We start from the raw sequence: 26,855 nt of genomic DNA, 5'->3' as shown, positions 1-26,855 counted from the left end.
GTAATGTTTCACCAATGACTAGGAAAGTATGGGACATACCTGCCCTTACTCTCTCTACTATACCATATACTTGTTCTCTCTCCACTCTACCCATGTGCATGTAATGATCTTCAAAATATTTGTTTCTCGTAAACTACTTATCCAATATATGATTCGATCATAATGTTATATTCATTGTAATTAAACCCATATAACCATTAAAATACATTGTTTCATGGATGATACCGACATGTTTCAACGTGCATTTTCACCATGTTTCATAATTTGTTTTAAAATTTAACATGTTTTACTTGGTGGTCAACTTAAAACATATTTGACGATCTGAATTTATTTTAAAATCGAACGTTCGATTTGTAGAGGTTCTATGTTTATTCCTAAAAATTGGCCTAATACTAATATCTCAGCTAAAACGAATTGACGGTCCTCTAAAAAGTACTAAAAGTTATCATAATTTTAAACGTTATGTTTCCTGTGAAATCATATGAACGAGTAATTAATTAATTGCCCGGCCCGCACAAACATCCGGCCCGTTCATGCTACAGTTTTTGCATGCTGCAATCGTTGTCACGCACGTCTAGATATAATGTCTTTGTTGAATTTCTTCTTTCTTCAAATCGTTGGAGATGCCGTACGTTGTGTCTGCTCCAACACATGCCTGGTCCATGCTGCTATATATATTTGACTAAATCGCTCAAGCTGAAAACATAATAATATACTGCACGCTGAACATAATGAAAAATTTATTCCATCTTCGTGTAATGAAAAGAAAAATTGTTTCATCAGTTCGTGTGAAAATACTAGCATAAAATTCATATGATATTTCTTGCATTAATTCCTGATTGATCGCACTGTCAAATTAACGCAACATTCTAGTTTTTTTTCGGGGTTCCAGAATGCACCAGACCACCTTCCCAAAGCCTGTAAAGGGAAGTGACTAGTAGTGAGTGAGTGTAATTGCGTTGAATCCACGAGACAGGACAAAAATAAATTCCAATATCTACTTTTTCACTGCACGATGGAATTGAATTAACTCACGGCCACCTACTGCCCTTTCCTGGCTGTCCTACGTACATTTACTCGCATAATATATACTATTCCCTCTGTGTGAAAAAAAAAAAGCACTTCTGGCGACATATGTATGTTTAATGAGTGGGTTTTTACAGAGAAAGTACTGTATATGGTAGAACATAAAGGTTACTTAGCTACTCCCTCCGTTCCGTTCCAGAATATAAGAAGTTTTAGAGTTGAACACGGTTATTAAGAAAGTATGTAGGAGTGAATGGTAGAGGGTTGAGGTTGGATGAGTAGTGGAGGTAGGTGGAAAAGTGAATGGTAGAGGGTTGTGATTGGTTGGAAAAAGAATATTGGTGGAGAAGTTATATTTTAGGACAAATCCTGAGGGCTAAAAATTGTTATATTTTGGGACGGAGGGAGTAGTAAATTTCTCTTCTAACAGTATTGAATTTTATAAAAAAACATATTCTTATATGAAATTTGTAATGTATTAATTACTATAAAACGTGTTCCCTCTATCCGCAAATATAAGGGAGTTTGACCATTTTAATTTGCCCATAGAAATGATTTTAGAGTACTATTACATGTGTATATACTTGTATTGTTATTATGATTTTTTTTATTTATTGTTTTATTGGTAGTTGCGTTATTACTTATTAGGTTAGATCATTTTCAAATAAGTATTTCTTAGAAGAACCAAAGTATTGTAGTAAGTATGTTTGTAAAAAGAGGGTTCACAATATTATGATAAACTTAATGCATGAGCTTTCAAAAACTTAAGTATATTTGTTTATATTATTTTTAAGAGTAAATTATACAGGCGGTCCTTACTTGTAGGGGTGTGTTATCTAGATCTCCAAATTTTGAAAATACATATCCAAGTTCTAGAACTTGTCAATGTGTGTTATTCCGGTTCCAAATTATCACGTCCTCTCCGGGATCCTACGTCGCACTGACGTGGTACACCACATGGATATTGACATGGCATCATCGTTGACTAACAAATGGAACCCCACTTAAAAATTTTCCTTTTTACTTTTTTTCTTTTTTCTTCTCCTACTTCTCTATTTTCCCCTTTCTTCTCCTTCCCACTACAGGACCCACTTAAAAATTTTCTTTTTCTTTTCTTTTTTTTCTTCTCCTACTTCTTTATTTTCCCCTTTCTTCTCCTTCTCACTATAGTGCCTTACCAGTAGGAGAAGGGGAAGGGGGACGTTGATGACAACCCGGTGTAGCTAGCCAAAGCGGTGGAGGACACGGGGAAGGAGAAGGGCCTCGATGACGGCAGCCTGAGTGTAGTTAGCCGACATGGCGGGGGAGATGGGAGAAAAGGGAGGGCATCGACAACAGTGGCCTAGGCGGAGCTAGCTGACGTGATAGAGATGGGGAAAGGGAGAGGGCCTTGATGATGGTGGCCCGAGTGGAGCTAGCTAGCACAGTGGAGGAGATTAGGGGAAGGTTTAGGGCCTCGACGGCGGCGGCCTAGGTGTAGCTAGCCGATGTGACAAAGGAGATGAGGGAGGATGGGGAGGGCATCGACAATGATGGCCTGGTCCTTACCCCTCTCCTTTGCCTGACCTCTTCCTTGATGCTGCTATCTTCCAAGAGGTTGGGTGCCGCTACCTCCCTCATTGAACTCATCGAGCTCAAGCTCCCAAATGACTGTCCCCTCCTCCATCACTATCGTCGCCTTCTCTAGGCCAAGGCTCGTTTGATGCTAGACTCATCGAGCTCGAGCTCAATGGGGAAGGACCGGGGACGAGCACATGGTGGGGATGGACCTAGCTAGGATGAGCCCCTGGATTCGGTCTTCAACTTCCACCACTTGCCTTAACACAGTCATTCCGAGCTCGAGACGTTCCACCCGGATCCAATAGCGCGCAATGACGAGCTCCCTTCAGTCTCTTCGTGCAAGTGAGCAAGCTTGAGTTCTGTTTTGTGGTCTCTCTACACCGTCGACGTTGCCCCTAGTTATTGTCAATCAAGCTCATCCTCAGCAACCACCCTCGAGCTCTCTCCCCAGCCTCTCTGTGTTCGAAGGAAGAAGAAAAGAAAAGAAAAGAAAGGATTGGTGAATATGCCACTTCAACGGAGCTGTGACAATTTAGGACCAGAAATATAAGTACTTTGACAAGTCATGGGACTTGGATTTGCATTGTAAGAGTTTGCGGGAACCTAGATGGCACACCCCTATAAGATTAAAAATCATCTGTGTACTTTACTTATATTTGAATAATACTTATGTACAACTATAGGATCAGAATGATACGATTTGATTTACGGGATCCAATATGAAACTATTACTTAGTATCATAGTGCTATAAGGTTTTATACTATATGACGGATCAATATCGTTTTGGTTCAGTAGGATTGGAACATCAGCCATATTCACTTTATTGCCACTTTCAACCCTACCAAATTTTGGTAGGTTAACAAACTAAATATGATATTATCAATGTGTGTCCTATCAAAATTTGATAGTTTCGGAACTTTCCTCTCATAAAAACACTACCAAATTTTGGAAAAGCATCAAACTAAATACATCATATCCAATGCAATGCTATTAAAATTTAGCAACACCAAAATTTAGCATATATTGCTAAATTTTGATAAGATCAAAATTGACAACAAAATGAACAAGTCCATTTTGATCAACTTGTAACACGTGTGCACATGTCCCAAAAAAAACCACGTACGCTCATGTGTACTTGTGTAGTATAGACCATACATATCAGTACGGGGTGAATCCAGCGTGGGTGCTAGGGGATTCAAGTCCCCTACCCCGCTGGATCACCATTGAGAGAAGGAAGAGGGGACGGGAAAGAATCAAAGAAGAGGAAGGGGAGAAGGAGAGATAAGATAAGAGCCATCCATCATTTTTCTAGAACTGCCCATTTACATAGTATCTCCGTTTCGATTTACAAGTCTTTTGACTATTTTCTTAGTTAATTTTTTTAAAAAAATTGATCAAGTTTATAGGAAAATATAGTAAAATTGTCAATACAAAACAAACATTGTATCAAAATATATTCGATGTTAAATTTAATGAAACTAATTCCGTGTTATAGATGTTGCTATTTTTTTATAAACTTGATCAAACTAAAAATACTTTGGCAAAGAAATGAGTCAAACGACTTGTAATATGAAAGGGAGAGAGTACCGTATGCTGCCACGTTGGATGTACATGCGTGCATTCAGTTAATGCATTCGCTGGTTGATAGCTGCTTCTCGCTAAGCTCCCCCTCTCCCCTCTAAACCCTATAAAATCCACCCTCTCGCCATTGCTACCATACCTTCCTCCTCCTCCTCCTCCTCCTCTTCTTCTTCCTTTGCTTCCATTGAAGACTAGAGAAGAGAGAGGAGGTGAGAGGTGAACTGGTGATAACAATGGACAGGGAGCTGGTGAGGACGGTGAAGCTGGCGACCAAGAACCACGCCGGCGTGCTGTTCCGCCGCGCCGTGCGCCACCTCCCCTACATCGTGGCGGTGACGGCGCTGGTGGCGGCGGCGCCGCGGCTGTCGACGCTGCTGGCGGCGGCGGCGGCCGGCGGAGTCGGCGGCGGAAGCACCATGCGCTGGGCGCGCGCGCTGTGGTCCGACCTCGCCGGCGAGCTGGGCCCGAGCGCGCCGGCGCTGGCGGTGGCGTGCTGGGCGGCGGCGCTGGCGGCGTACACCTACGCCGCGTCCCGCCCGCGCCCCGTCTACCTCATCGACCTCGCCGGCTACAAGGCGCCGCGGGAGCACGAGGCGTCGCGCGCCAAGACGATCGCCCACTTCGGGCGGTGCGGGCGGTTCAGCGGCGAGAGCATGGCGTTCCAGAAGCGGATGCTGGAGCGGTCGGGGCTCGGGGAGGCGACCCACTTCCCGACGTCGCTGATCAGCCTCCCCGTGGACATGTGCCTCCGCACGGCGAGGGAGGAGTCGCACGCCGTCATCTTCGGCGTCGTCGACGAGGTGCTCCGCAAGTCCGGCGTCGCGGCGGCCGACGTCGGCGTGCTCATCTTCAACTCCAGCCTCCTCTCCCCGACGCCCTCCTTCACCTCGCTCATCGTCAACCGCTACGGGATGCGCCCCGGCGTCGTCTCCCACAACCTCAGCGGCATGGGATGCAGCGCCGGCATCATCGCCATTGATCTCGCCAAGCGCCTCCTCCAGGTACACACCATCGATGATACTACTGTACTATACTGCATCCTCTGCAGTCGGTCTGCACCGCGCCTTTGTCACTGACACGTGGGTCCAAAGATCATCGGGCCCACATGTTAGTGACAGAAGCAAAGTGCATACAAGTAGGTTCTCAATATCTATTAATGCATGGCTCATGCAATGCAATGCAATTGCATATGCACGAATCCCGAGGCAGTTAATGCGTTGAGATACGGATGGATGGAATATTAAATGATGGGAGAGGAGCATCTTGGCATGCATGCGAGAGACTGACCCCACCACAAACACTTCACAATAGTGATCAATTGAAATGACAATAGTCATAACTCACTCATAAGTAGGAGTAACATGCTTATTTGCATATCAGTTTCTCCTCCCCTAATATACGTCTCTCTACTCCTAAGTAAAAGCATTTGTGACTATAAATCTCGGCAATTGATCTTTTGGAAACAAGAGACTAGATCTATATATGTAGCCATTTCAGTACCATAGAAAGAACCAAAGTACTTTCACAACGAATAAATTGCAACAAAAATCCGATGGTAATATTTTGATATATGCAAGATAGATACATACACAGGTTTGTGTTAATGGTAAAATTATCAAAGATAAACTGTATGAGCTTATGGCCAGAGTAGCTAGTTTGATTTATTCCTGAGAATAAAATATGCATGCGACGTTGTGAGCGATCATTATTCAGGTATTTAACATCTAAATGCTTGTGTAGACTACATGTTTAGTACGTAATAGTGTTGTAGTAGTAGCTGACAAGTGAATGCTATATGCCAAGACCATCTGACCATGAGATGCCAGACAAGAACTGCATTGAGTAGGACCTCAGTGTTTCAGCCTGCAGGGAGCAGACTATCTTAATGTCTTAAATAACATGCTCAGTCATGCATGTTGCAAAATTTACTCCTAGGGCAGACTGCTTACTGGCACAGCTTAGTGATCTCCTTTTTTTTCCCCTTGTGATGCAGATATGCAGTAGCATGGTGTTCTCTTAATGCTTTTACCTCTTGAAGTCATATTGAATTTACTTGTTTGCGAATCTGGATATACTTTCACAAATTGAGAGTAGTAATATCTTTATCTTTGGAAACTGGAACAATATATTATTTGGCCATATGTGAAATAATTGAATGCCTCTGTTTTTAGAAGCAAGAGGAAAATGAAATGTAATTAATAATATTTACTACAACATTTTGTACAGGCTAGATTGTAGGAATATACTAAGTTAAAGCTCTTCAAAATGCTGAGGACTAGTTGAAACTTGCCAATATAACTGAGCCTTCTCCAAGAACTACCTATACTAAACAACAATGATAGATTCAAATCTTACTTTTCTCAAACTAATTAAAGGCCTACCCATCAGACTACCAGGCATTAATTGTAAAACCTTTTGTGAAAGTCAATTTGCAACTTAAGTGCACATGCACTCATCTATTGCATATACCATCAAAAATATCATGAAAATGTCACTCAATTAATTAGTTCTGCATACCATTTCTTTGAAAGATACTAGCTAGTATATACCAAATGCAGATCAAAAAAGGATAAAGCTCTCCTTGACACTGACAAAGCATCGCATGTAGGAGTAGTGTCTTATCATGGACTCATCGATTTATCATGACAAGTACTAGACATGAGTGCCCCATGATATATACATACTACACACTATCTGACCGGTGAAGAACTACTCCGTCTCTGACCCAGCAGAGATGTAAATGTGGTTTGGTGGAGGTTCAGATATACCAGTAGTAGAGTAGTTATTTTACCTCCCATATTCCAAGCTGTATTTTTGGCAGCAGTAACTACTCCACAAATGCAACATGTACTGTATACAAGACTTGGCAGTGCTTACTTTTTTGGAAATAGCATCTGCAAGGTAAAAAGGACAAAAAAAATCAGCATACAATGTGTCGAATTGTGTAATTCGTCTCACTACATGCACAGTAAAAAATGGAACATACATAGTTATTTTTATGTATTTGACAATAAAATCTATTTAGTGACCAAATACCATATTCTTGCTGACTGTCAAAACACCAAAAAGTTCTTTTTTCTTTTGTGATTAGTACAGAGCTACATTTATGCAGGCAGCTAGGCTAACTAGGAAAGTTTCAATGTCCCAATATGCATTTAACCAATGTGCAAGAACACACACGCACTTAATATATGGTTATGGAGCGCCGTGAATGGGCACATGGAGTGCACAACAAAACGCAATAAATTTCAGCATTTGTTCTGCTCTGTACAGTACCACTACACTGTTCATGTCCAACTGTGCGTGCCAGTATGTCTATGCTAAATTGCTAAGTCAAAAAAAATACATTTGAGAGAGAAATGATGGGTACCTGTACCTTAATCGATCTGCCGATCGCCATATGCGCATGAGTGAGCATATTCATGGAGGTCCAGCTCATTCTCCATGTGTGGTCCTAGAGATGACCAAGGGAAAAAAATATTAATTCACAATTCATTGAGTTGCTAATATTCGCTGAATTTATACAGAGATATAGCTAGCCCCTGCTAATCGTAAATTATTTTCTGAAATATTAGTATCAATTCTGCTAAGTTTTAACTAATTTGTGAAATACCATTACTTGTTTAGTCAGTTTGTTGATGCATCGGAGTGTGCGTGGTTTAATTAGACAAAATATTCTCACAAATATTTGATGGAGTTGCTGAGCAAATGAGCTTAATTAGACAGAATTAGATAGAGAGACATATAACTTCTGCTAATCATCTTCTACTCCCTCCGTCCCAAATTAGTTGTCTCTTTAGGATTCAAATATTATCTCAAAATAATTGTCACTATAGAGTACTATTTGTCACATCAATCACTTCTAATTCAAAATTTTCTTTTTTCTACCCTCAACTTTCCTCTCACATCCGACCATCATTTAATGAAGGGCACTATAGTCTTTTTTGTCAAACCTTAATCCATGTTAAACAATTTAGAATGACAATTAATATGGGATGGAGGTAGTACCTATCAGTGGAAATGTATGTAGTACGTTCTCTTAATTACACAGAATTATATAACTGTTCGCTAGCTAATATAACCGCGAAAAGATTTGGTTAAGCTAATTGGTTTTGTCGTCGATGCATCGCATCGCATGCAGGTGCACGAGAACACGTACGCGCTGGTGGTGAGCACGGAGAACATCACCCTGAACGCGTACATGGGCAACAACCGGCCGATGCTGGTGACCAACACCCTGTTCCGCGTCGGCGGCGCGGCGATCCTCCTCTCCAACCGCGCCGCCGACCGCCGCGGCCGCGCCAAGTACCAGCTGATCCACACGGTGCGCACCCACCGCGGCGCCCACGACCAGAGCTTCGGGTGCGTGACCCAGGAGGAGGACGACGCCGGCGAGGTCGGCGTCTCCCTCTCCAAGGAGCTCATGGTGGTCGCCGGCGAGGCCCTCAAGACCAACATCACAACCCTCGGCCCCCTCGTCCTCCCCATCTCCGAGCAGCTCCGCTTCCTCGCCACCGTCGTCCTCAAGCGCGTCTTCCGCGCCGACGTCAAGGCCTACCTCCCGGACTTCAAGCTCGCCCTCGACCACTTCTGCATCCACGCGGGGGGCCGCGGCGTCCTCGACGAGCTCGAGAAGAGCCTCAAGCTCTCGCCGTGGGACATGGAGCCGTCGCGGATGACGCTCTACCGCTTCGGCAACACGTCCAGCAGCTCGCTGTGGTACGAGCTCGCCTACTGCGAGGCCAAGGGGAGGATCAAGCGCGGCGACCGGGTGTGGCAGATCGCCTTCGGCTCCGGGTTCAAGTGCAACAGCGCCGTGTGGAGGGCGCTGCGCACCGTCGACGCCGCGGGCCTCGACGCCGGCGACAACCCGTGGATGAAGGAGGTGGACATGCTCCCCGTCGACGTGCCCAAGGTGGCGCCCATCGATGAGACCTCCTACCAGATCCCAAACTAATAAGGGGATATATGAGGCTATATAGCTATTATAATTTATAAGTAGTAGACTTCTTGTTCTGTCGATCGATATGATGATCTCAAGAATATGGAGCCATTGCTAGGCTGCTTATGTATGATGATGATGATGATAGGCCTTTATTATTAGGGCTTAATTTGGCTATTAATCAATCATTGTGTTTGTGTGTGTCCTGATTAATTCTATGGACTTGTAAGAAATCCTGGTGGGATCTTGATCTCCATGGTGTTGTTGGATGCCCTGGATATGGAGGTTGATCACCCTAGATCAGTGGGAGAACATGCATCAATCTGATCCTCCACATTGTACTGTGATGAGGCCATGGAAAAAAGGTAATACAACTTGGGTTTGGCTTAGACTTTTATTAGAAGAGGTGTTGGATCATTAGCTTAATGTGCATTGACCATAGGAAATGGACAACCTAACGAACTTACAAGGACAGAACAGACTGTCAACAATGGTGTGAAGAAGAAGCTACATACTCATAGTACATATATATCACCACATCCACAGAACTGACAGAAGACATGTTACTAGGGTAGGTTATCTAGACAAACTAATCAAGGTCCGCATGCTCCACCAGCAAGCAATTAAAATTAACACACACAAATTCAACAAAACAGGAACAATCCAAATGACATACACAACATCAAGCATGTCTGTACGTATAACACGGTTGGGGTTTTATTCTTAAATTCCAGCTGGAATGATGCACGGCTAGATATATACTAGATGCTAATTCAAATTCGTATTTCAAATTTGAGTTGCTTATTTTCATAGTACAGCTCTTGTGATCTTTGTTTAAAAATGTGAAACAATAATGCAGCAAACAAAACTAGCTACTAGCTAGTAACTGATGGTGGCATTAGCCAGCAGTGCTTGCGATTCTGTCTCATACTTGAACCCTTGGCTCCTGGAATGATCAGCAGCCCAGATGAAGATGCCGTACAGCTTCTCCTCCTTCTGCAGAGTCCGGCAAGCACTCAGCGCCGTCTCGACGGGCACCGAGGTCGTCGTCGCCGCCGTCGTGAAGCTCGCAAGGATGTTCCCTCCGGGGTAGTTGACGATCTGCTGGTTGAAGAAGTCGATGTACTGCGCCTCCGTCGTGCTCGCGCCGTAGGCGTAGAACTGGAAGTTGATGTAGTCGATCACGGCGCCGTACTTGGCCCACAGCGCCATGTAATGGCGCTGGACCTCGGCGTTGCCGAAGGGCGCGATGGAGGCGAACTTGATCACCCCCTTGGCCTTGAGCACCGTGATGAGGCGGCCGACGCACTCGGTGAAGGTGTCCGGGTCGACCTGGAACTGCTCGTAGTCGATGTCGATGCCGTCCAGGTTGTTGTCCTGGATGATGCCGGTGAGGGACTCGACAGCGTTGTTTACCCACGAGTCGACGGAGGTGATGTTGAAGAAGACCGGGCGGTCGTTCACGGTGGCGCCGCCCATGCTGACGGCCACCCTCACGTTGGGGTTGCTCTGCTTGATCGACGCGACGGCCGACGGGGTGAGCACCGTGTTCTGCCAGAAGATGTTGAACTTGCCGTTGGTCGGGGTCGGCGGGTTCGTCTCGGTGGTGTAGTCGATGATGAAGGCGAGGATGAAGTCGAACCGGACTTTCGGATTGATTGGCACGTCGGTGAACTTCACGCCGTTGAAGATGGCGCCGATGTAGTCCCGGAAGAGGTTGGAGTTTACTGCCGTGGCCATTGGAGCTTGGAAGGCCAGAAGGGCCGGGAGGAGGACTACAGCAATGAGCTTGGAGGAGCCCATTGGTGACTTCTGTGATGGAGAAATTGCTTGCAATTGATTGGTTGAGGACGCTGCTGCAATCTTCAGAAGAACGCTGAATTTATAACTTGTTTTGTGGCTCACAAATCAACCACCAAGATTTTGTCAAATGAAAAATTAAATGGTGCTGAAGAAACAGAGCCTTCTGAATGGACTGCTCAACCAAGGTTTGAATGTAGGAGATAAGGTCAAAATTTTCAACTGATTCGATTGGATGAGGTTGGAAGGGTTCCTCAATGGCTGACTCTTATTTGATTTGCCATGCAGGATAATCTTTAAGATGTGAAGAGAGAATATGTGACTAAAAAAATTCACAATATTCTGATTATTAGGTACACTTCTGTCTTACTCTTCCAACTAACTATATCAAAGAAAAGTCCCAACTTTTGAAATCCACAAACTGAAGTAAACCTTACAGGGACAGCTTCCAGAAGATCCAAAGCAGGGCTAGTACAGAGGCCAAACTGGTTGACTGCAAAGGTCAACTACACTGTCTCATTTGGATTTTGGCATGACTGACAGGAGAAAAAAAAACATTATTCTTTTTCAAATTTTCTTTTTGAAATACTTTTCTTCTTCGATCTATTTCAGTAGTTTGTGAATAGTGGGGCTAATCTTTCACTTTCTTTCTCTCTTGCTACAGTGACAGGAGAAAAGGAAAGAACAGCTGCTAAATTGGGCTGTTTCTTCTGTGAACAACCCTGAACTAAGATATAAGGAGTAGGTCAGAAAGTTAGGCCTGCTATCTGATAGATATTCTGTTCTGATACTAACAATTTTGACTTAAAAAGATGAGATACCGATATGTTGGAAAGGATATGCGGACATCATTTTCTCATAAATAATACATGTTCTGTAAAGGTTTGAGATACACATTAATTGGAACTGCATGTAGCAGGCTAGCAGAGCAATAGCACTTGCCTGTGAAGCATCGTCCTCATGGTTGCTCTCACTAAATTAAGAGCAGATTCATTGTGAAAATTGATTTGTAGTGTCGTAGTTGTCATCATAAGCCAATGATACTTCCACCAACCCTCCCACTAGCACCACATTTTTTGGCGGGGATTAAGGCCCATGATCGTTGCATGTGGCAAGTCAGTGAGATTGAATAACAAAGTAGCAGATCTTCTTCACTACATCTGCACATGATGGAAGAACAAGTCAGTGACAGATCATTGTGCTGTTTTTAGAAAATAGCATTTCAATAAGCAATGAAGAATGAACATAACATCTACCGGCATCAAGGTAATGCCTCTACAAGGCAGATATTACGTTTGCATTGACCTATTACATGCAAAGATAAGACACGAGCGACACTAGAGAGTGCGATATCAGAACTTAACAACTCCTTTGGTTGTAACCAGTGATATCGTTTTACTTATCACCAGTAGTGTTTGCATTAGCATCCTGTAACAATTAGTTCAAAATGCTAAATATGTTGCAGTAGGCATGGGGTTCTGTCTGATATTCATATATGAAGTGGTCATTTTGTCAACTTTGATATCACTTAAATTTGATACTAGTATTTTCTACATAAATGGTCTTTTAAAGGAAACCAATCAGCCATCATGCAGCATATTCATACTGGTTAATTAGTCTTTTTAAATTCGTTTATACAATAAAGATGAGAAATAAGCTCCCATACACCAAATGAGAAACTTATCTGCAAAGTTCCCAAACTAGAAAGCCAGATATCTCACAGCATTGGAACCTCAACTATAACAGAAAATAACAACCCAGTGGATTATTTGATCAGGCATCTCTTGAGTTTGGAGAACATTCAACTGTTAACAGTTCACACGGTGCTATCTTTCAACTGAACACGTGTCTTCATTTGTGAATTCGTTCTTGTCTTTACTTGTGGATTTATTCATGTAGTTGGACATTGCCTAACAATTCAGCTCCTTGTCCATATATACCAGAAAACAACACATAATACACATGGAGACAATGGACAACAACAGCAAGCACAAAAGTTTTGATTTTTTTTTTATGCGTCGGGTCAGCAAGCATGCGGAGTGGAACTGCTCAATAATCAATCTAAGAGATAAAAAGAAAAACACACAGAGACTGCTCTTCCAAGTTGCTGTGTGCCTTCAGCATTTCTGCAGTTGCAGCCCATGAAAATTCCTAAAGATATCATCTATGGAACAGATGACAGTCTGACTTTCAGGGCCAGTTTGGTTTGCGACCTAAATTGGCCTTACCAATTTTTGGCAATGCCAAATTTTGGCAAGTTTTGGCATGACAAATTTTGGGAAGGCAAAGTTGTATTTGGATTGAAGCTAAAATAGCCTAAGTTAACTATTGAAATGGTATATTTTCATAGGCATGCCAAATTTTGGCTTCAAACCAAATAGACACTAAACACTATTAAAATTGCCAAATATTGGTAAGCCAAATTTAGGCCTCAAACCAAACCAGCCCTCAGTCCCAATATTGCAATTTTCTGGCAACAAATAGTACTAAATTTCGTGATAAACTGAGTATCCGAGTACTGAAATTAAACACGAACGAAGGAATGGAACGCACTAGTTTTCGAGTGAACTCAAAGAATCCCCCACAAAGACTGAATCAACTCCGCCCCCCCCCCCCCCCCCATACTTTCCCCCAAAAAAACTTCTCACATCTTTGAAATCATGCCGCGGTGATCAAATTCGAAGGGAAGACGGATCTTTCCTCCCAATCTTTGCACATCTGGACAAGAACAGATGCATTCCCGGGGTATAATTTGAGCAGAATGGATTAGAGAGAAGAAATCGTTACCAAATTCCTCCTCCTCCTCCTCCTCCTCGCCGCCGCCGCCGCCGCCGCAAGCGGAGGCTTCAACCGCAATTAGCATTCTGCTTCCCGCTTTCTTTCTCCGTTGGCGTAAAAGAGGATGTCTTTGGCTCGACGAGAACACCCACTGACAAAAGGGCCCACATAACCCGAAGCTATCGCCAGCCAGTGATATGGTCCAACAGCGAGCGAGACACCGGCAAACGGCCCAACGGGCCACCAATGTTATGGCCCACTAACTAAAGCGGCCTACTAAAGGCCCATAAGGTGGCCCACAGAAGAACTGGCCCACTAAGGTTGCTCCACGAAGACGAAAATTGCAGCCCGCTGAATCTCTGCAAAAGCCCAAGGTGAAGTTCATTTATAGGCTGAATTATTCCACGGATAAAGATGGGCCAATTTTAATTTATAGGCCGAATTCAATCCAGGAAAAGAGGTGGGCCAAATTTAATTTATGAACGGAGCTCATTCATGGGCCAGCTCTATTATAGGCCGAATTCGTTCATGGAAAAATCTGGGCCAAATTGATTTATGGTCTGAATTCACTGATGGAAAATTGTTGGGCTGCTTTATTTTATGGGCTGAATTCTTTCACGGATTAAGCTGGGCCAATTTTATTTACGGGCTGAATTCATCCATGTAATGAGGTGGGCCAATTTGATTAACAGGCTGAATTCGTTCGAGAGATTTGATAATTTGACACTCCTTAAATTATTTCACATCCTGAGTTCCTGACCAATTTCATTCACTCACACGATCCACATGTTCACAAAACGATTTAGGCCGAAAAGAAGTGGTCTTAATTTATCTATGTATGGGCTGAATTCATCCATAGAAAATAAGTGGGCCGAATTTGATTATGGGCTGAATTCATCCACGGAAAAAAATCGGCCCGTAAAGAAAATCCTACTCGCCCTCTCCCATCTTCCTCCTCGCTCCCGGTTCGAACCCCGTGCCGCGTCGGAAGCTTCTGGATCCCAGATCTCGGCCAAAAACCCTAACCCTCTCGAAGCTTCTAGAATCACGCCCCCTCCCCCCTCCCCCCTCCCCCCTCCCCTCCCCATGGACGGGCTCGCGGCGCCCTCGCCGTCCCACTCCGGCGCGACGTCCGGCGGCGGCGCCTCCCACCGCAAGCGGAAGCTCCCGCCGTCGTCCCTCTCCGACGCCACCGCCGACGAGGACGACGACACCACCGCGCCGTCGTCGCCGTCCACCTCCCCGTCGTCGCCCTCACGCCCGTCCTCCCCGTCCTCCTCCCACTCCGACGATGACGACGACGACTCCCTCCACACCTTCACCGCCGCCCGCCTCGACGGCGCGCCCCCGTCCTCATCCGGCCGCCCGCCGAAGCCCGAGTCCTCGACCGTGTCTGCCGCCGCCGCGGCCGCGGCTGCAGCGGCCGCTCCCAAGCCCGATTCCGCTTCCGCTGCCGCCGGCGACGGCAAGGAGGACCCGAAGGGGTTGTTCACTGACAACATTCAGACCAGTGGCGCGTATAGCGCTCGAGAGGAGGGCCTCAAGCGTGAGGTGAAGTATTTGGTTTGCACTGTTTCGATTTGATAGGCCGTTTGTAGGGTTTAGACATCGGAGCAGTCAAATTGGAGTAGCATTTCGTACTGTTTCTTGAATTTTAGAATGTGACTTCTGCTAAAATTGGTGGATTGTTCTGCAGGAAGAAGCAGGGAGGCTGAAATTTCTATGCTATTCTAATGATGGAGTTGATGAACATATGATTTGGTTTGTATGCTAAAATTATTGTTCCAAACAACCTCAGATTTGTTAGTGACTGATGTTTTTCCCCAGGTTGGTAGGCTTGAAGAATATCTTTGCTCGGCAGCTTCCTAACATGCCCAAAGAGTACATTGTCCGTCTTGTTATGGATAGGTAATTCTCAGTGTAATGTGCCTACTACGTATTTTGGAAGCAGAGGACAAGAATATCTCTCTTCGTTAGTGCTTATAAAAGAAATTATTGTGATGTGTCTTGCAGAACTCACAAATCAATGATGGTTATCAGGAATAATATTGTTGTAGGTGGCATTACTTACCGGCCTTATACAAGGTAATATTTCCACCTTGGTGCTAGAACTTGTATGATGTATTGACATCTGTTATATGTATTTGCACTTGCATGAATGATCAAGTTGTGGTACTTTTTTGTTTAGATATCTGATAGTTATTGATAATGAAATCTAATGGAAGCTATGAGCTGTTCTTTTAAGTTTTTGTAGTTAACGTTGATTTTTGATAATGAGATTGTGTTATAGGATTCTACTATTTATTGTTCAGTGATCTCAAAGCAGTAAAGGTTATGTTGTAGGACACCATGCACACTTCTGTTTGTCTGGCAATTGATTATTTCTGTTGCGTCATGCCATGCACCATGCCAGAGATGTTCCTTTTCTGCTGCAGCATAAGCTTCTGTCCTAATATAGGTTTTGAAATTGTAGCCAGAAGTTTGGAGAAATAGCATTTTGTGCAATTACAGCTGATGAGCAAGTTAAAGGCTATGGGACACGGTTAATGAATCACCTGAAGCAACATGCCCGAGATGCTGATGGGCTCACTCATTTCTTAACTTATGCAGATAACAATGCCGTTGGCTATTTTGTAAAGCAGGTTTGACTATTTGACTGAACTCTTTTATATGCTTTCTTTCTTAAAATTTCATTGTTTTGTGATTGTTCTCAAGTGGCAGCTACGAAATACACTTGAACCTAACGAAATAGTGACTTCATAGAATTAGCGACAAAAAGAATGTTTCAATGCATGGTTTATAAAGTTATTTCTAAGCATGTTGTGTCCAACATTGTCTAGCAGTCTTTGTAAGATTGTATCAGGTGACTAACTTTGAATCTTTAATAGTTCAACTTATCTCCTAAGTCCTACAGTTTTGTTTCAGCTATAAATTAGTTCCCTTAGGCATATGTTCAGCAACAGTTTCTGTACTTAGTAGTTTCTTGATCATAAGAATTCTTGACGTTTTAAACAAAAGAGATCAATTAGCATATGTCTTGCAAACAATAATTTGGTTTATTTTATTGTCCTTTGCTGCTGGCAATTTGTAGGGTTTCACAAAGGAGATCACATTGGACAAAGAAAGATGGCAAGGGTAAGCAATTTATTGTCAATTATATTGTTTTATCATTTCCTTGAAGTATAAAGTGAGTCAGTATCTCCTAATAAAAGTGTAACAATGATAACACTACTTGTTGTCTGAGAGTATTATTGTATTAGGCTACAGCAGGTTTTTATCTGTTGAACTCAATAGTTGCTGATTCCAGGTACATTAAAGACTATGATGGAGGAATATTGATGGAGTGCAGAATTGATCAAAAGTTGCCATATGTTGATCTGGCAACGATGATTCGGCGTCAAAGACAGGTGACATAAAAGGCTAATTGCTGCTTAAACATAAAATGGAAGCAATATTACTCCTTTTCAGCTGTCCTGACTCCTGAGCACTTGATAACTTTATGTGCAAATCATTAGTCAACTGGGATATTCATATCATTATAAACCAATTGAAGTTTTCTTTTTGTTTTGGCAACTGACTGTATTTTGACTGAACAGGCAATTGATGAGAAAATCAGAGAGCTTTCAAACTGCCATATTGTTTATTCTGGAATTGACTTCCAAAAGGTTAGTTGTTCCTTCTTATTTTGGAATCTATTTCTGTCAAATATTATCAGTTTGATATGTGCAATAGATGAACCTGCTGTTGGAGAAAAAACTGCTAGTCTTAGGTAAAAAAGGATTGTTTTAGTTGATATCCTTGTCAAACATGCCTTGTCTCTATTATATGTTAGACTTCAATTCAATTTTGTGCCAATGAATCCATTGCAAAAAGTTTTGGTGTGTCACTTGCACATTTTATTTCTCAAAAATGGAATAACTAATCATGTTAGTAAAATTTGAGGCACACCATGGTATGATTAACGAGGAATCCATCCAGTGTGCATCTTGTTAGGTAATGGCATCATCTAGGGAAATAAAGGAAATTTTTTTTAAAATTTTACTGGCAACCAGTACCCGTCACATTTATCTTGTTCATTTTGGGTTTGTACTAGATAGGACAGAAACAAATGGACTATAACTGGTGTAAGTCACATATAATGTATTTTGCATTGTTGTTTCTGACCCTGCTGTACACAATCTTGGTTAACCTTATCGATCAAAACATGGCATTTAACAGGTTTATTCCTGTTATTCTCTTTTTTTATTTGTAGAAAGAAGCTGGTATTCCAAGAAGAACGATGAAACCAGAAGACATCCAAGGCTTGAGTAAGTAAAACACTTCTATATTAACATAAGTTTGGTTATCTTCAATGCTGTTCGCACAGTTCTCTCTTTCTAAATTCTTGAGCCATCTGCTCCAGCTGATCTCATTGAAAGGCGTTGCATTTGCATTAGTGGTAGTTTGTTTTGAAAACACACAGATAACAACCGAATGTGCTAGTAGATGATTGGTTACACTGGACATTCTTTATGGACATGGACAGATGCGTGAGAAGTATGACACGTAGGGCTATGCATGCCATCCAAATATTCTATCAAATTTGTCATCATCCCCCATTCAGGTCCTATTTGGCAGGGCTCTTAACTCCTAATTCTAACTCTAGGAGCAGTGTGTGGAGTGGAGCTGTGGAGTGGCCTGAACCCCGCTCCACCCCTTTACTTCATTTTTTTCAGATCACTCCAGCCCGCTCTGCTCCCTTTTTGGGTGGAGCTGAAACCGTTTGGTTGAGCTCTAGCTCCAGGAGAGGTGGAGCTGGAGCTGTAGCCCTGCCAAACAGGGCCTCAGTCAGGATGCAAGGAGTTGTCCAGAGTGCGATACCATGCATTCTGACGTTCATGAGTTCAGTGCACTGCTATCCCATTGGAGTGCTGCGGACTGCGGTGCTGCCTCTCAGCTATCGATGATGATTGCTTCTACCGCATTCCTGTCCTCTCCCAAGGATGTTTTCCTTAGAGCCAATTGTAGAAATGATCATATGGCAACTGGAGATTGTTAAATATACAGAACAGAATTCTAAAATAAGATGTTCATCCATCTGTCTTATTCGACCATATTTGTTTTGCCGCCTTGTTAGGTTTACTGGTTTAGCTATGATGCAAGCCTGATCAGAACAATCAATGTGATGCAGGGGAAGCTGGGTGGACGCCAGATCAGTGGGGGCATTCCAAATCACGATCAGCCTTTTCTCCTGATTACAGTACTTACAGGCAACAACTTACTAATCTAATGCGTTCATTGTTGAAGGCAAGTCTTTTATCTTCGCAAATCTTTTTATATGACATGCAACCATTTGGTTTGACCTCACTGGATAAACCTGTACTTTGCTTGCTCCCTTTTGAATTTTTTGCACCCTTTCTGTTTCAAGCATATTTTCTAAAGCCAGACCAGCTGGATGGTCTGTTCAATGGTTCAATGATTGAAATGGCCACATTTTATAAGTTTAATATTCAAATATTTCTGGTATACTTCACTGTGAACTCTACTTCATATGGTCAGACATTAGTCATATTTATCCTTTGAAACGTTAAGCTGATTGTCAGGTGAGCCACTAGTGATTCTCAACCATCAGTCCAGTGTGGTTTAGAAATTAGGCAAAACTGGCTACACCAATGTAACACTAAGGATCCATGTCATTACTCAAAACACACCTTAAAGTCATGTGCATATGCTACTATGCTAATGGATTGCAATGGCCACCAGCAAACAAAACTATGGGCAAACAGACCTGATCTTTTAGTGTGTATCGGCAACAAAAGAGTATCTGCCAGCAGATATAGCTAATTTTGTTTTGTGATTGGGAGTTAACATGACAACCAAGTACAGTGCTCTATAGACAATTTTTTCAAAGGATTATGTTCCAAAGATGTTGTAGATCTGCAATGACCTGATGTGTTGGATCTACTGTTGTCTTACGAAAGATACTTCATACTTTTATCAATTCTGATATAAGAGCTTTGTCTTGTAGAATATGAATGAGCATCCTGATGCTTGGCCATTCAAAGAGCCAGTGGATTCACGTGATGTTCCTGACTATTATGACATTATCAAAGATCCTATTGGTATGCTGGAATGATTTAGGGGATTATTTTCCCTTCTTTTCCCAGCTTGGCGAAGCTATGTTTTGTGCCATCTAAGCTATTCAGTTTCTGAGCACTAAGCTTGTCTGCAGATTTGAAGACAATGTCAAAAAGAGTTGAGTCTGAGCAGTATTATGTGACGCTAGAGATGTTTGTAGCTGACATGAAGAGAATGTTCAGCAATGCAAAAACTTATAACTCTCCCGATACAATCTATTACAAGTGTGCCTCACGGTGAGCAATGAACTTCAATCTTGTGTTTGCATATTCATCTACCTGTAAGTCAGGCATCTGTCAATGTTTCTTTGAAAATATTTAGCCTAACCATTAATAGAAACGTGGGTGGTTACATCTCATGTTGGATTTATGTGCACTCAATAATGTCTTTCTATCATAACCAGTAGAAGATTCACCTTGGGGGAAATCTGGCATTAATTATTTATCGTCCGTGTTTGAAACGTAGGCCTTATTTAGTTCCCAATTTTTTTCCCTAAAAACATCACATCAAATCTTTGGATACATGCATGGAGCATTAAATATAGATAAACAAAAAAACTAATTGCACAGTTTGCATGGAAATTGCGAGACGAATCTTTTGAGCCTAATTAGTCCATGATTAGCCATAAGTGCTACAATAAACCACATGTGCTAATGATGGATTAATTAGGCTTAATAAATTCGTCTTGCTGTTTCCTATCGAGTTATGAAATTAGCTTTTTTCATTCGTGTCCGGAAACCCCTTCCGACATCCGGTCAAACGTCCGATGTGACACCTAAAAATTTTCTTTTCGCGTACTAAACAAGGCCATAGTCACTTGGTTGTCTAACTAAGTGATTGGTTTTGTTCCTTTTTTGCATACTCGAGAGTTCAAAGAAAGTAGCATCTCAGTCACCTGGTTGTCTAATTGATTTGGTTTTGTTCCTTCTTTTTGTGCAGGCTCGAGAGCTTCTTCTCAAACAAAGTAGCATCTCAGCTTGCCCAAGCCTCAACGAAGAACTGACATGGTCTTTGGTACATCTGATATAGTCAATTGTTGTTGTAAAATTGTTATAGCTCTCGCCCCCCTTGTTGTGCTTTCCAGCTTTGTAGTTTTAACGTAGCAACTTCTGATGAGAGGTAATTCTGATGGCGTGTTTAATTTTTCACCAATTTAATTGCTTACATTAAGTTGGCATGTTGATGGGTGAGTTGGCTTGTGCAAAGTATTTCAGAATGAAGAGGAAAATTCACAGGGGGCAGTAAATTTTTCGCCGGGCAAGAGTAAAATTCACAAAACCACACTTTACTTAATGAATCAGGTTTGTACTTGCTCGCGCGGCTGTTGACTTTGTTTGAAAAAAAAATCACGGGCCAACGTGCATAAAGAACAACACCCTCCTGGATTGCACTATTTTGCAAGTATTGTTGTTGGACTGATCATCAATCACGGTCAGAGCAGTAGCTAGTAGTAATTAGTAAATCCGACTGAATTTGCATCCAATTATCAAGCATGTGAATTGAAGGGAAAAGGAAAGAACTCAAACCAATTAAAGTCTCCATTTACTTTTTTCAATAGGGAAGTCTCTAATATTTTGGAGCACTCGTCTACGGACGAGCTCCATGAACAAGGCTTACAATGGCATCTACCTGTTGGACTAGATTAAACCACGTAATTTCTTCCTCCCCTTCTTCAAGTTGACTTCATGCAGATGCATCTGATGCTGATATGCTAAGATGCTTCTTGAACCAGACACCAATGTTGAGGAAGCTCTCAAAATCCGATTGTGGTCTGAACAAAAGCATGGATTCCAGTATGAGGGAGAAAATTAGGCACAAAAGCAATAGTACAATGGCATCTGAATGTCTTTTTTTTTTTCGAACGGCTGTTGCCGAGATTTTATATAAAGCAGATAGCTGAAATTCGGTTCAGTTACTTGCTTACATGTTGATTTCATGTATGTCGTCTGGGAACATCATGATCCTGATCTCGCCGCCTCTTTCTCTCAGAGCTCTTGCGTACTGAAATCATCCGAGCAGGAATAGTTTAACCAAATCCGACAAATGAGTGAAGCAAATGCAGGATTGTTAGGTTATTAATCGAGTGTAGATGAATTTAAAGAATGTCTGTTTGATGTAGCCCGTCGATTGATTTTCTTTTCACGGGATTGTTAGGTTGTTTCAGGATCTAGCCTTTTTGTTATGGACTATATCTACAACGAATTGAAAGTGGAAACTACTGAGGCAAATTTAAACGGCTATTGATGTACCTGTAGGCCATTAGAAATGGGGACTCGAAGATCTGCTCCTCCAAGAAGCATAAGCAGGGGCGCTTTCACCTGTTGAAATCAGCAAAGTTTTTTTTTTTAGAAAAAAAAAATCAGCAAAGTTCAGTGAGCCTTTTTGAGTAGCTAATCACTTGATTTCTCTGGTTCATTTGTTTTTAAGAACAATGACTTGATCAGTAAGAACATTTCTTTTTTGCTCTTTGAATGAAGGCGAGAACAGAAATGCACCTTCGAAATATGGGCAATTGGTGATTTCTGATAGAAGAGGCGAAGATGATCAGGTGAAGGAGATTCAGAGGCATGTTGCCTCCCTTCACTCCCACAGGCCACTGCATAACACCAATCTGGAATGTCAGTGGTGCCAATCATCAGTGATAGGTTGCAGACTGGATTACGAGCAGCTGCCACCATAAATCTATCTGGAGCCTGAAACAAAATAACAACAAATTACAAGCTGAAAAAGAAACATATACTAACTTCTATTAGGATTTTGTTCTTCTTCTTCTTTTCCTTTGAGAGGCTAAAATCTGTTAGGATGCTAACCTGACCAATCAGATGTGTAGTCAAGAATCCACCGTGCGAAATTCCGATGACAGCTACTTTAGATGCGTCTATAAGTCCTCCCTCGATGACATAGTCTAGAGCTGTAAGGCAGTCTTGGACATCCTGCTTGACAGTTTGACACACATCAGAAATTAGGTTGGTTCATGAGAAACAAAGACTCAGAGTTTAGCTGGATTACATACCTGAGATCCAACCTTTCCAGGAAGTGACTGCAAAGCCTCCTCTCCAAAACCCGGTGTCCCTCTTTTTTTTTCAGATGATAGTGAGATGATGCCATAAGCTTAATTGATCAGAACTGTAGAAATGTTTCAGCAAACTTACCGATAATTTACAATAAGTAGGTTAAATCCAAGTGATGCGAGGAACGCTGATGTTTTCGAATAGCTTGATACAGATACTGAGTGTGGGCCACCATGAAGGACTAGAATAGTTGGTTTGTGCGAACTGTCCTTGCAGGACACAAAGATAGCTTCAAATGGAAGCTTACTGCCTGCAGGATATAAAAAACATTTGCTTGGTGAATGATGATAAGCCACATATGATAGTCTAAAATATTTCTGTCCATGACTATACCATCAGAGAGGTCATCAGAGGGGTTAGTGACTGGAATTTTTAGTATGCTGAATTGGTGATGTGACAACAAAGCCTTTACCTGCAGCAGATGGTAATGTGAGAATGAAAAAAAAAGCCTGATTTAGTAAATTACATTGTTCAAAGCATCAAAGAACACCTAAGTATACTTCAAATTGTACACCATCTAACCTTATTGTTAGCTGCCATCAATGGATTATTATTAACTTCGTCCCAGACCCATGTACATGTCTGATCCTTCAATGACACTTGATGGCCATACTTAATTTGAGGTGGGTCGATGGGACTGCTTGACACTAGAAAACAAACAAAAATAAAATAAAATTATTACACCCAAAATAATAAAATTTGATGCATAAGTTAACTGATTATGTGCACCTAGAATTACCAGCAAGAACATTGTGGCCATCTACTGTAAGAGCACTCCATGAGTACTCTGAATTTTCTGGGCTTATTCTTGTTGCTTTTCCACTGCAGGAGGAATTAAGGAAATAGCATGGGATATTGCAATGATTTTTGAAGCAGTAGAAAGGCATATGTGAGCAACCTTGTTTACCTCAACACATCGATTGATAATATCACTTCAGTGCTTCTCCAAGCAGATGTCAGAATCATTGTACATCGATCAGAAAGCCAAGGATTCGATAGCATGGAAGAACAATACAAACCAGGAAAACAACCATCTTGAGGACACATTACAATTGGAATCTGGCACAGTTCAGAAGTTAAATAAATTGACTGCAGACAGCAGATAAGTACCGGTCAAGACAAATCTGAGGACATACCACATCAGTGATTTCGAGGTATTGATCCATTTTCCAGTCAGAAGGCCAGTTGATCTTATGCAGTGAATCTGTTGCATTATGCACTCCACTGTCTACAGCACGATTTGCAGATAGAAACACCAGAAGTTTTCCATCCTTGCTGTTGAAAATAATTAGAGATTTTCCGTGAAGAATTTTTCTAGCATGGTTTAAGGTCCTTCAAGAAAATACGCAAATACTAATGCGGGCATACCTGAACCGCGGAAAGAAAGCACTGCTTATGCTTGGAGTTAAGTTGATTGCTACTGAAGCAGGCTCTAATTTAGAATCACTGGAAAAATGTCATGGAAATATCAACTTACAACTGCCCCATAAGCATAGTTATTCAGAGCTTTACATTTTCTTATTTCAACAAACTAGTGATAAATAAAGTAAATTTGTAAACTTTACAAAGTTACAGAATGATCTGAAGATGGGTGCTCAGTTACTTACCTAGCTGGTGCATTATCAACATCTGATTCTTCGAAAGGGCAAAGAGTTGAGTATAGAGAACATGGCCTATTAGAACAGTACTTGATGCCTAGTTTTCTAGGAGTATTCTGAAACCCATTGTGCTCTAACCATCCAACAAAAATCAGATACTTCTGCCTTCCACATGAAGATGGTGGAGCCCACACAACTTGGCCAACGCTCAATGATCTTGAAATGCCTTTTGCAGCTCGTACTTCTCCACTGAATACACCAAATAAACGGTTTCAGTAAGTCGTATTGTCAGATCTATGGTCAGGTCAACATTATGTATTAATTAGAAGGTGCTGAGAGACCTATTAATGTCAAGGACAAACAATGAAGGTCTCCCTTTTTTGGAGTAAGTTTCACCCCAATCCTCTTCCCAATCCCCTTGCCCTTTCCAGTTATTGCAGTCTTTCTCAGAAGAACCTTCTTTTCTATATCCAGTATCATCAAAAACTGGTTTTGGTTCAGGTGAATCTTCAGCAATATATGCTATTAAGGTCTCTTCTTGGTTCCAGGAAATCCCATGAAACCTGTGCCAACAAAAATAGTATCATGATCCAGAATATTGTACAGATAGGTTGAATGGACTGAAAAGTGCAGGTATTATGCTGTACTTTTACCACTCATCAGTATAAAGTGGACCATGGACAGACTGAGCTACATGTATCTCTTTCTCCACATGTGATTGATCAACAATTTCAAGCTTTGTAGGGGAACCTTTCTCTCCATTCCGCACCACAAGAAGCTTTGATCCCGATGGAGATGGTACGACAGCCGACACTCCATCCATTTGAATAGGGAAAGGAGACCATTGAAAGTCCAGAAGGTTAGTACCATTTCTCATAATATGAGAAAACAAAATATATTTTCTCTTGTTGTTTGCCAGTAGGTTTGTTTGGCTAATCGAATACATTGCTGTGGATCTGTCTTCTGCAAACATGACACAAGAGTTGCTTTACGCCACTTCTGGAAAATAGTAAAATGATGATTACTAATGAGGTATAATCGAAAATCATCCCTACCATTGTTGGTCTGGAAAACCCAAGCACCGTCAATGCTGGGAGCATTGGTGAACTCTTGAAGTAGTTTCGACTGTGAAGCGTATTCTTCAGATGCCAGTGCATCCATTCCCAATGGATCGTCTTCTCAAAGAAGATTCAAATCACTTGTAAGGTCGGTTGGAAAGACACAATCTACTGGGTTAAGCTAAATCTGCATTGTCACAAAGGTTAATATGCTGAGGAAGCTGAAGGGAAACTCAAGAATATAGTATGTTAAACAAGCTGCAGGGAAGCTCAAGTATATTTTGTTGTCAATTCCACTGATAAGATGAAAACTGAGAAACCTGAATTCCTGACTTCAACTTCATGATGTATGGGTATACATTTCAATGCCAAAAGAGCCTAGAGGTTAGAGCACACCACTCAACCTATATCACCTTAACTCTTTCATAATTCAAATTGCAGTTACCCGTGAAAAATTTCAGGTACTACCGTACTAAGACTCAGATTTCGTACACTTTAATGTAGTTCAGACACAAACTATTGTTTAATTTATACTTCATAAATTCCATTAACAACTCAAGAACAACAGTCCCAATTGTTCATCTTGCAATCCATGGACAGATTTGACGTTGTCAATGCACCAATTCAAGAAAAAATATTGAATCACTTAGACAAACAAAACATGGAAACTTCTATAATGGCTACCCAAGATTAATAAAATGAAGTATCTTTCATTCTTCCTTCCCACCAAAATCCTTTTCTGGAGAACTCTGACACTAAATTCTTTGATTTTCATGTACTACAAAAGTATAAACATAACTAAAAAATACGATGAACACTAAAAAATATTAAATCCTGGATGTTAAGTCTGGGACTAGTTCTACTAACAAAATCAGATTATTCTGGAACTACAGCAATAATCAAGAGGACCAGACTGAGTGCAGGAGGAAAGAACTTAGGACCAACAAAATTCAGCAAGTTAGGAGCCTCAAAACAATAAAATCAGATTATAAATCGTATTAGCCTTTCAGGAGACGAAGGAAAGGAGAATACTTACATATATTTTTCTGCTTTTGCAGTGAAGTGCAAATGGAGTCTAGTGGCAGAGTGGTTGATCCAAGACTGCAGTTGAGCTTTAAAACATCATCAGTCCTTAGCAACGATCCCAACAAACCTAACAACAAACAATTGGTGAGGGTCAGATGGCATCAAATTTTGGTTTTCTTTTTGTGTCAGGTCTCAAAGAATGGGCCCAAAATAACAAAAGGAATCTTAAAAAGTTACTAATGATCGTACATACCACCATAGACAATGAGACAAGAGGAACCCAGCAATAAGGACAAA

The 26,855-nt window shown here is 41.8% G+C and overlaps 4 protein-coding genes across 5 annotated transcripts; 2 read left to right on the top strand and 2 right to left on the bottom strand.

Moving 5' to 3' along the window:
• Positions 1-4,295: 4,295 nt before the first annotated feature.
• On the top strand, positions 4,296-9,315 carry LOC127786298 (probable 3-ketoacyl-CoA synthase 20). Its single transcript, XM_052313650.1, has 2 exons — positions 4,296-5,169; positions 8,310-9,315. The coding sequence occupies exons 1-2, from the start codon at positions 4,402-4,404 to the stop codon at positions 9,123-9,125; spliced, it is 1,584 nt and encodes a 527-aa protein (XP_052169610.1). The 5' UTR covers positions 4,296-4,401; the 3' UTR covers positions 9,126-9,315.
• A 486-nt stretch (positions 9,316-9,801) lies between these two features.
• Positions 9,802-13,820, bottom strand: LOC127786299 (chitinase 2-like). Of its 2 annotated transcripts, none has more exons than XM_052313651.1 (3): positions 13,698-13,820; positions 11,853-12,070; positions 9,802-10,973 (listed from the first exon to the last, which is right to left on the bottom strand). In XM_052313651.1, exon 3 carries the CDS (start codon positions 10,911-10,913, stop codon positions 9,990-9,992), a length of 924 nt encoding a protein of 307 aa, XP_052169611.1. In that variant the 5' UTR covers positions 10,914-10,973; positions 11,853-12,070; positions 13,698-13,820; the 3' UTR covers positions 9,802-9,989. The 2 variants fall into 2 exon arrangements, with proteins under 2 accessions (XP_052169611.1, XP_052169612.1); XM_052313652.1 differs by having other exon boundaries at positions 9,802-10,966.
• A 941-nt stretch (positions 13,821-14,761) lies between these two features.
• LOC127752961 (histone acetyltransferase GCN5) lies at positions 14,762-20,969 on the top strand. Its single transcript, XM_052278413.1, has 13 exons — positions 14,762-15,239; positions 15,385-15,449; positions 15,516-15,596; positions 15,702-15,773; positions 16,162-16,330; positions 16,780-16,823; positions 16,996-17,095; positions 17,285-17,353; positions 17,941-17,995; positions 18,859-18,974; positions 19,696-19,789; positions 19,900-20,041; positions 20,745-20,969. Exons 1-13 carry the CDS (start codon positions 14,775-14,777, stop codon positions 20,806-20,808), a joined length of 1,536 nt encoding a protein of 511 aa, XP_052134373.1. The 5' UTR covers positions 14,762-14,774; the 3' UTR covers positions 20,809-20,969.
• Positions 20,970-21,029: 60 nt separating this feature from the next.
• On the bottom strand, positions 21,030-26,752 carry LOC127752960 (acylamino-acid-releasing enzyme 2). Its single transcript, XM_052278412.1, has 18 exons — positions 26,569-26,752; positions 25,530-25,719; positions 25,128-25,437; positions 24,816-25,037; positions 24,484-24,723; positions 24,245-24,322; positions 24,013-24,151; positions 23,784-23,935; positions 23,616-23,698; positions 23,399-23,523; positions 23,210-23,288; positions 22,958-23,126; positions 22,819-22,879; positions 22,616-22,738; positions 22,301-22,498; positions 22,055-22,123; positions 21,730-21,806; positions 21,030-21,576 (listed from the first exon to the last, which is right to left on the bottom strand). The coding sequence occupies exons 2-18, from the start codon at positions 25,633-25,635 to the stop codon at positions 21,489-21,491; spliced, it is 2,319 nt and encodes a 772-aa protein (XP_052134372.1). The 5' UTR covers positions 25,636-25,719; positions 26,569-26,752; the 3' UTR covers positions 21,030-21,488.
• Between the last annotated feature and the right edge of the window lie 103 nt (positions 26,753-26,855).

This window comes from Oryza glaberrima, chromosome 10, assembly GCF_000147395.1.
Source record: "Oryza glaberrima chromosome 10, OglaRS2, whole genome shotgun sequence".
In the NCBI taxonomy this organism is placed as follows: domain Eukaryota; kingdom Viridiplantae; phylum Streptophyta; class Magnoliopsida; order Poales; family Poaceae; genus Oryza; species Oryza glaberrima.
The sequence above is the reverse complement of the archived record's forward strand: the minus strand, read 5'-3'. Positions and strand labels throughout refer to the sequence as shown.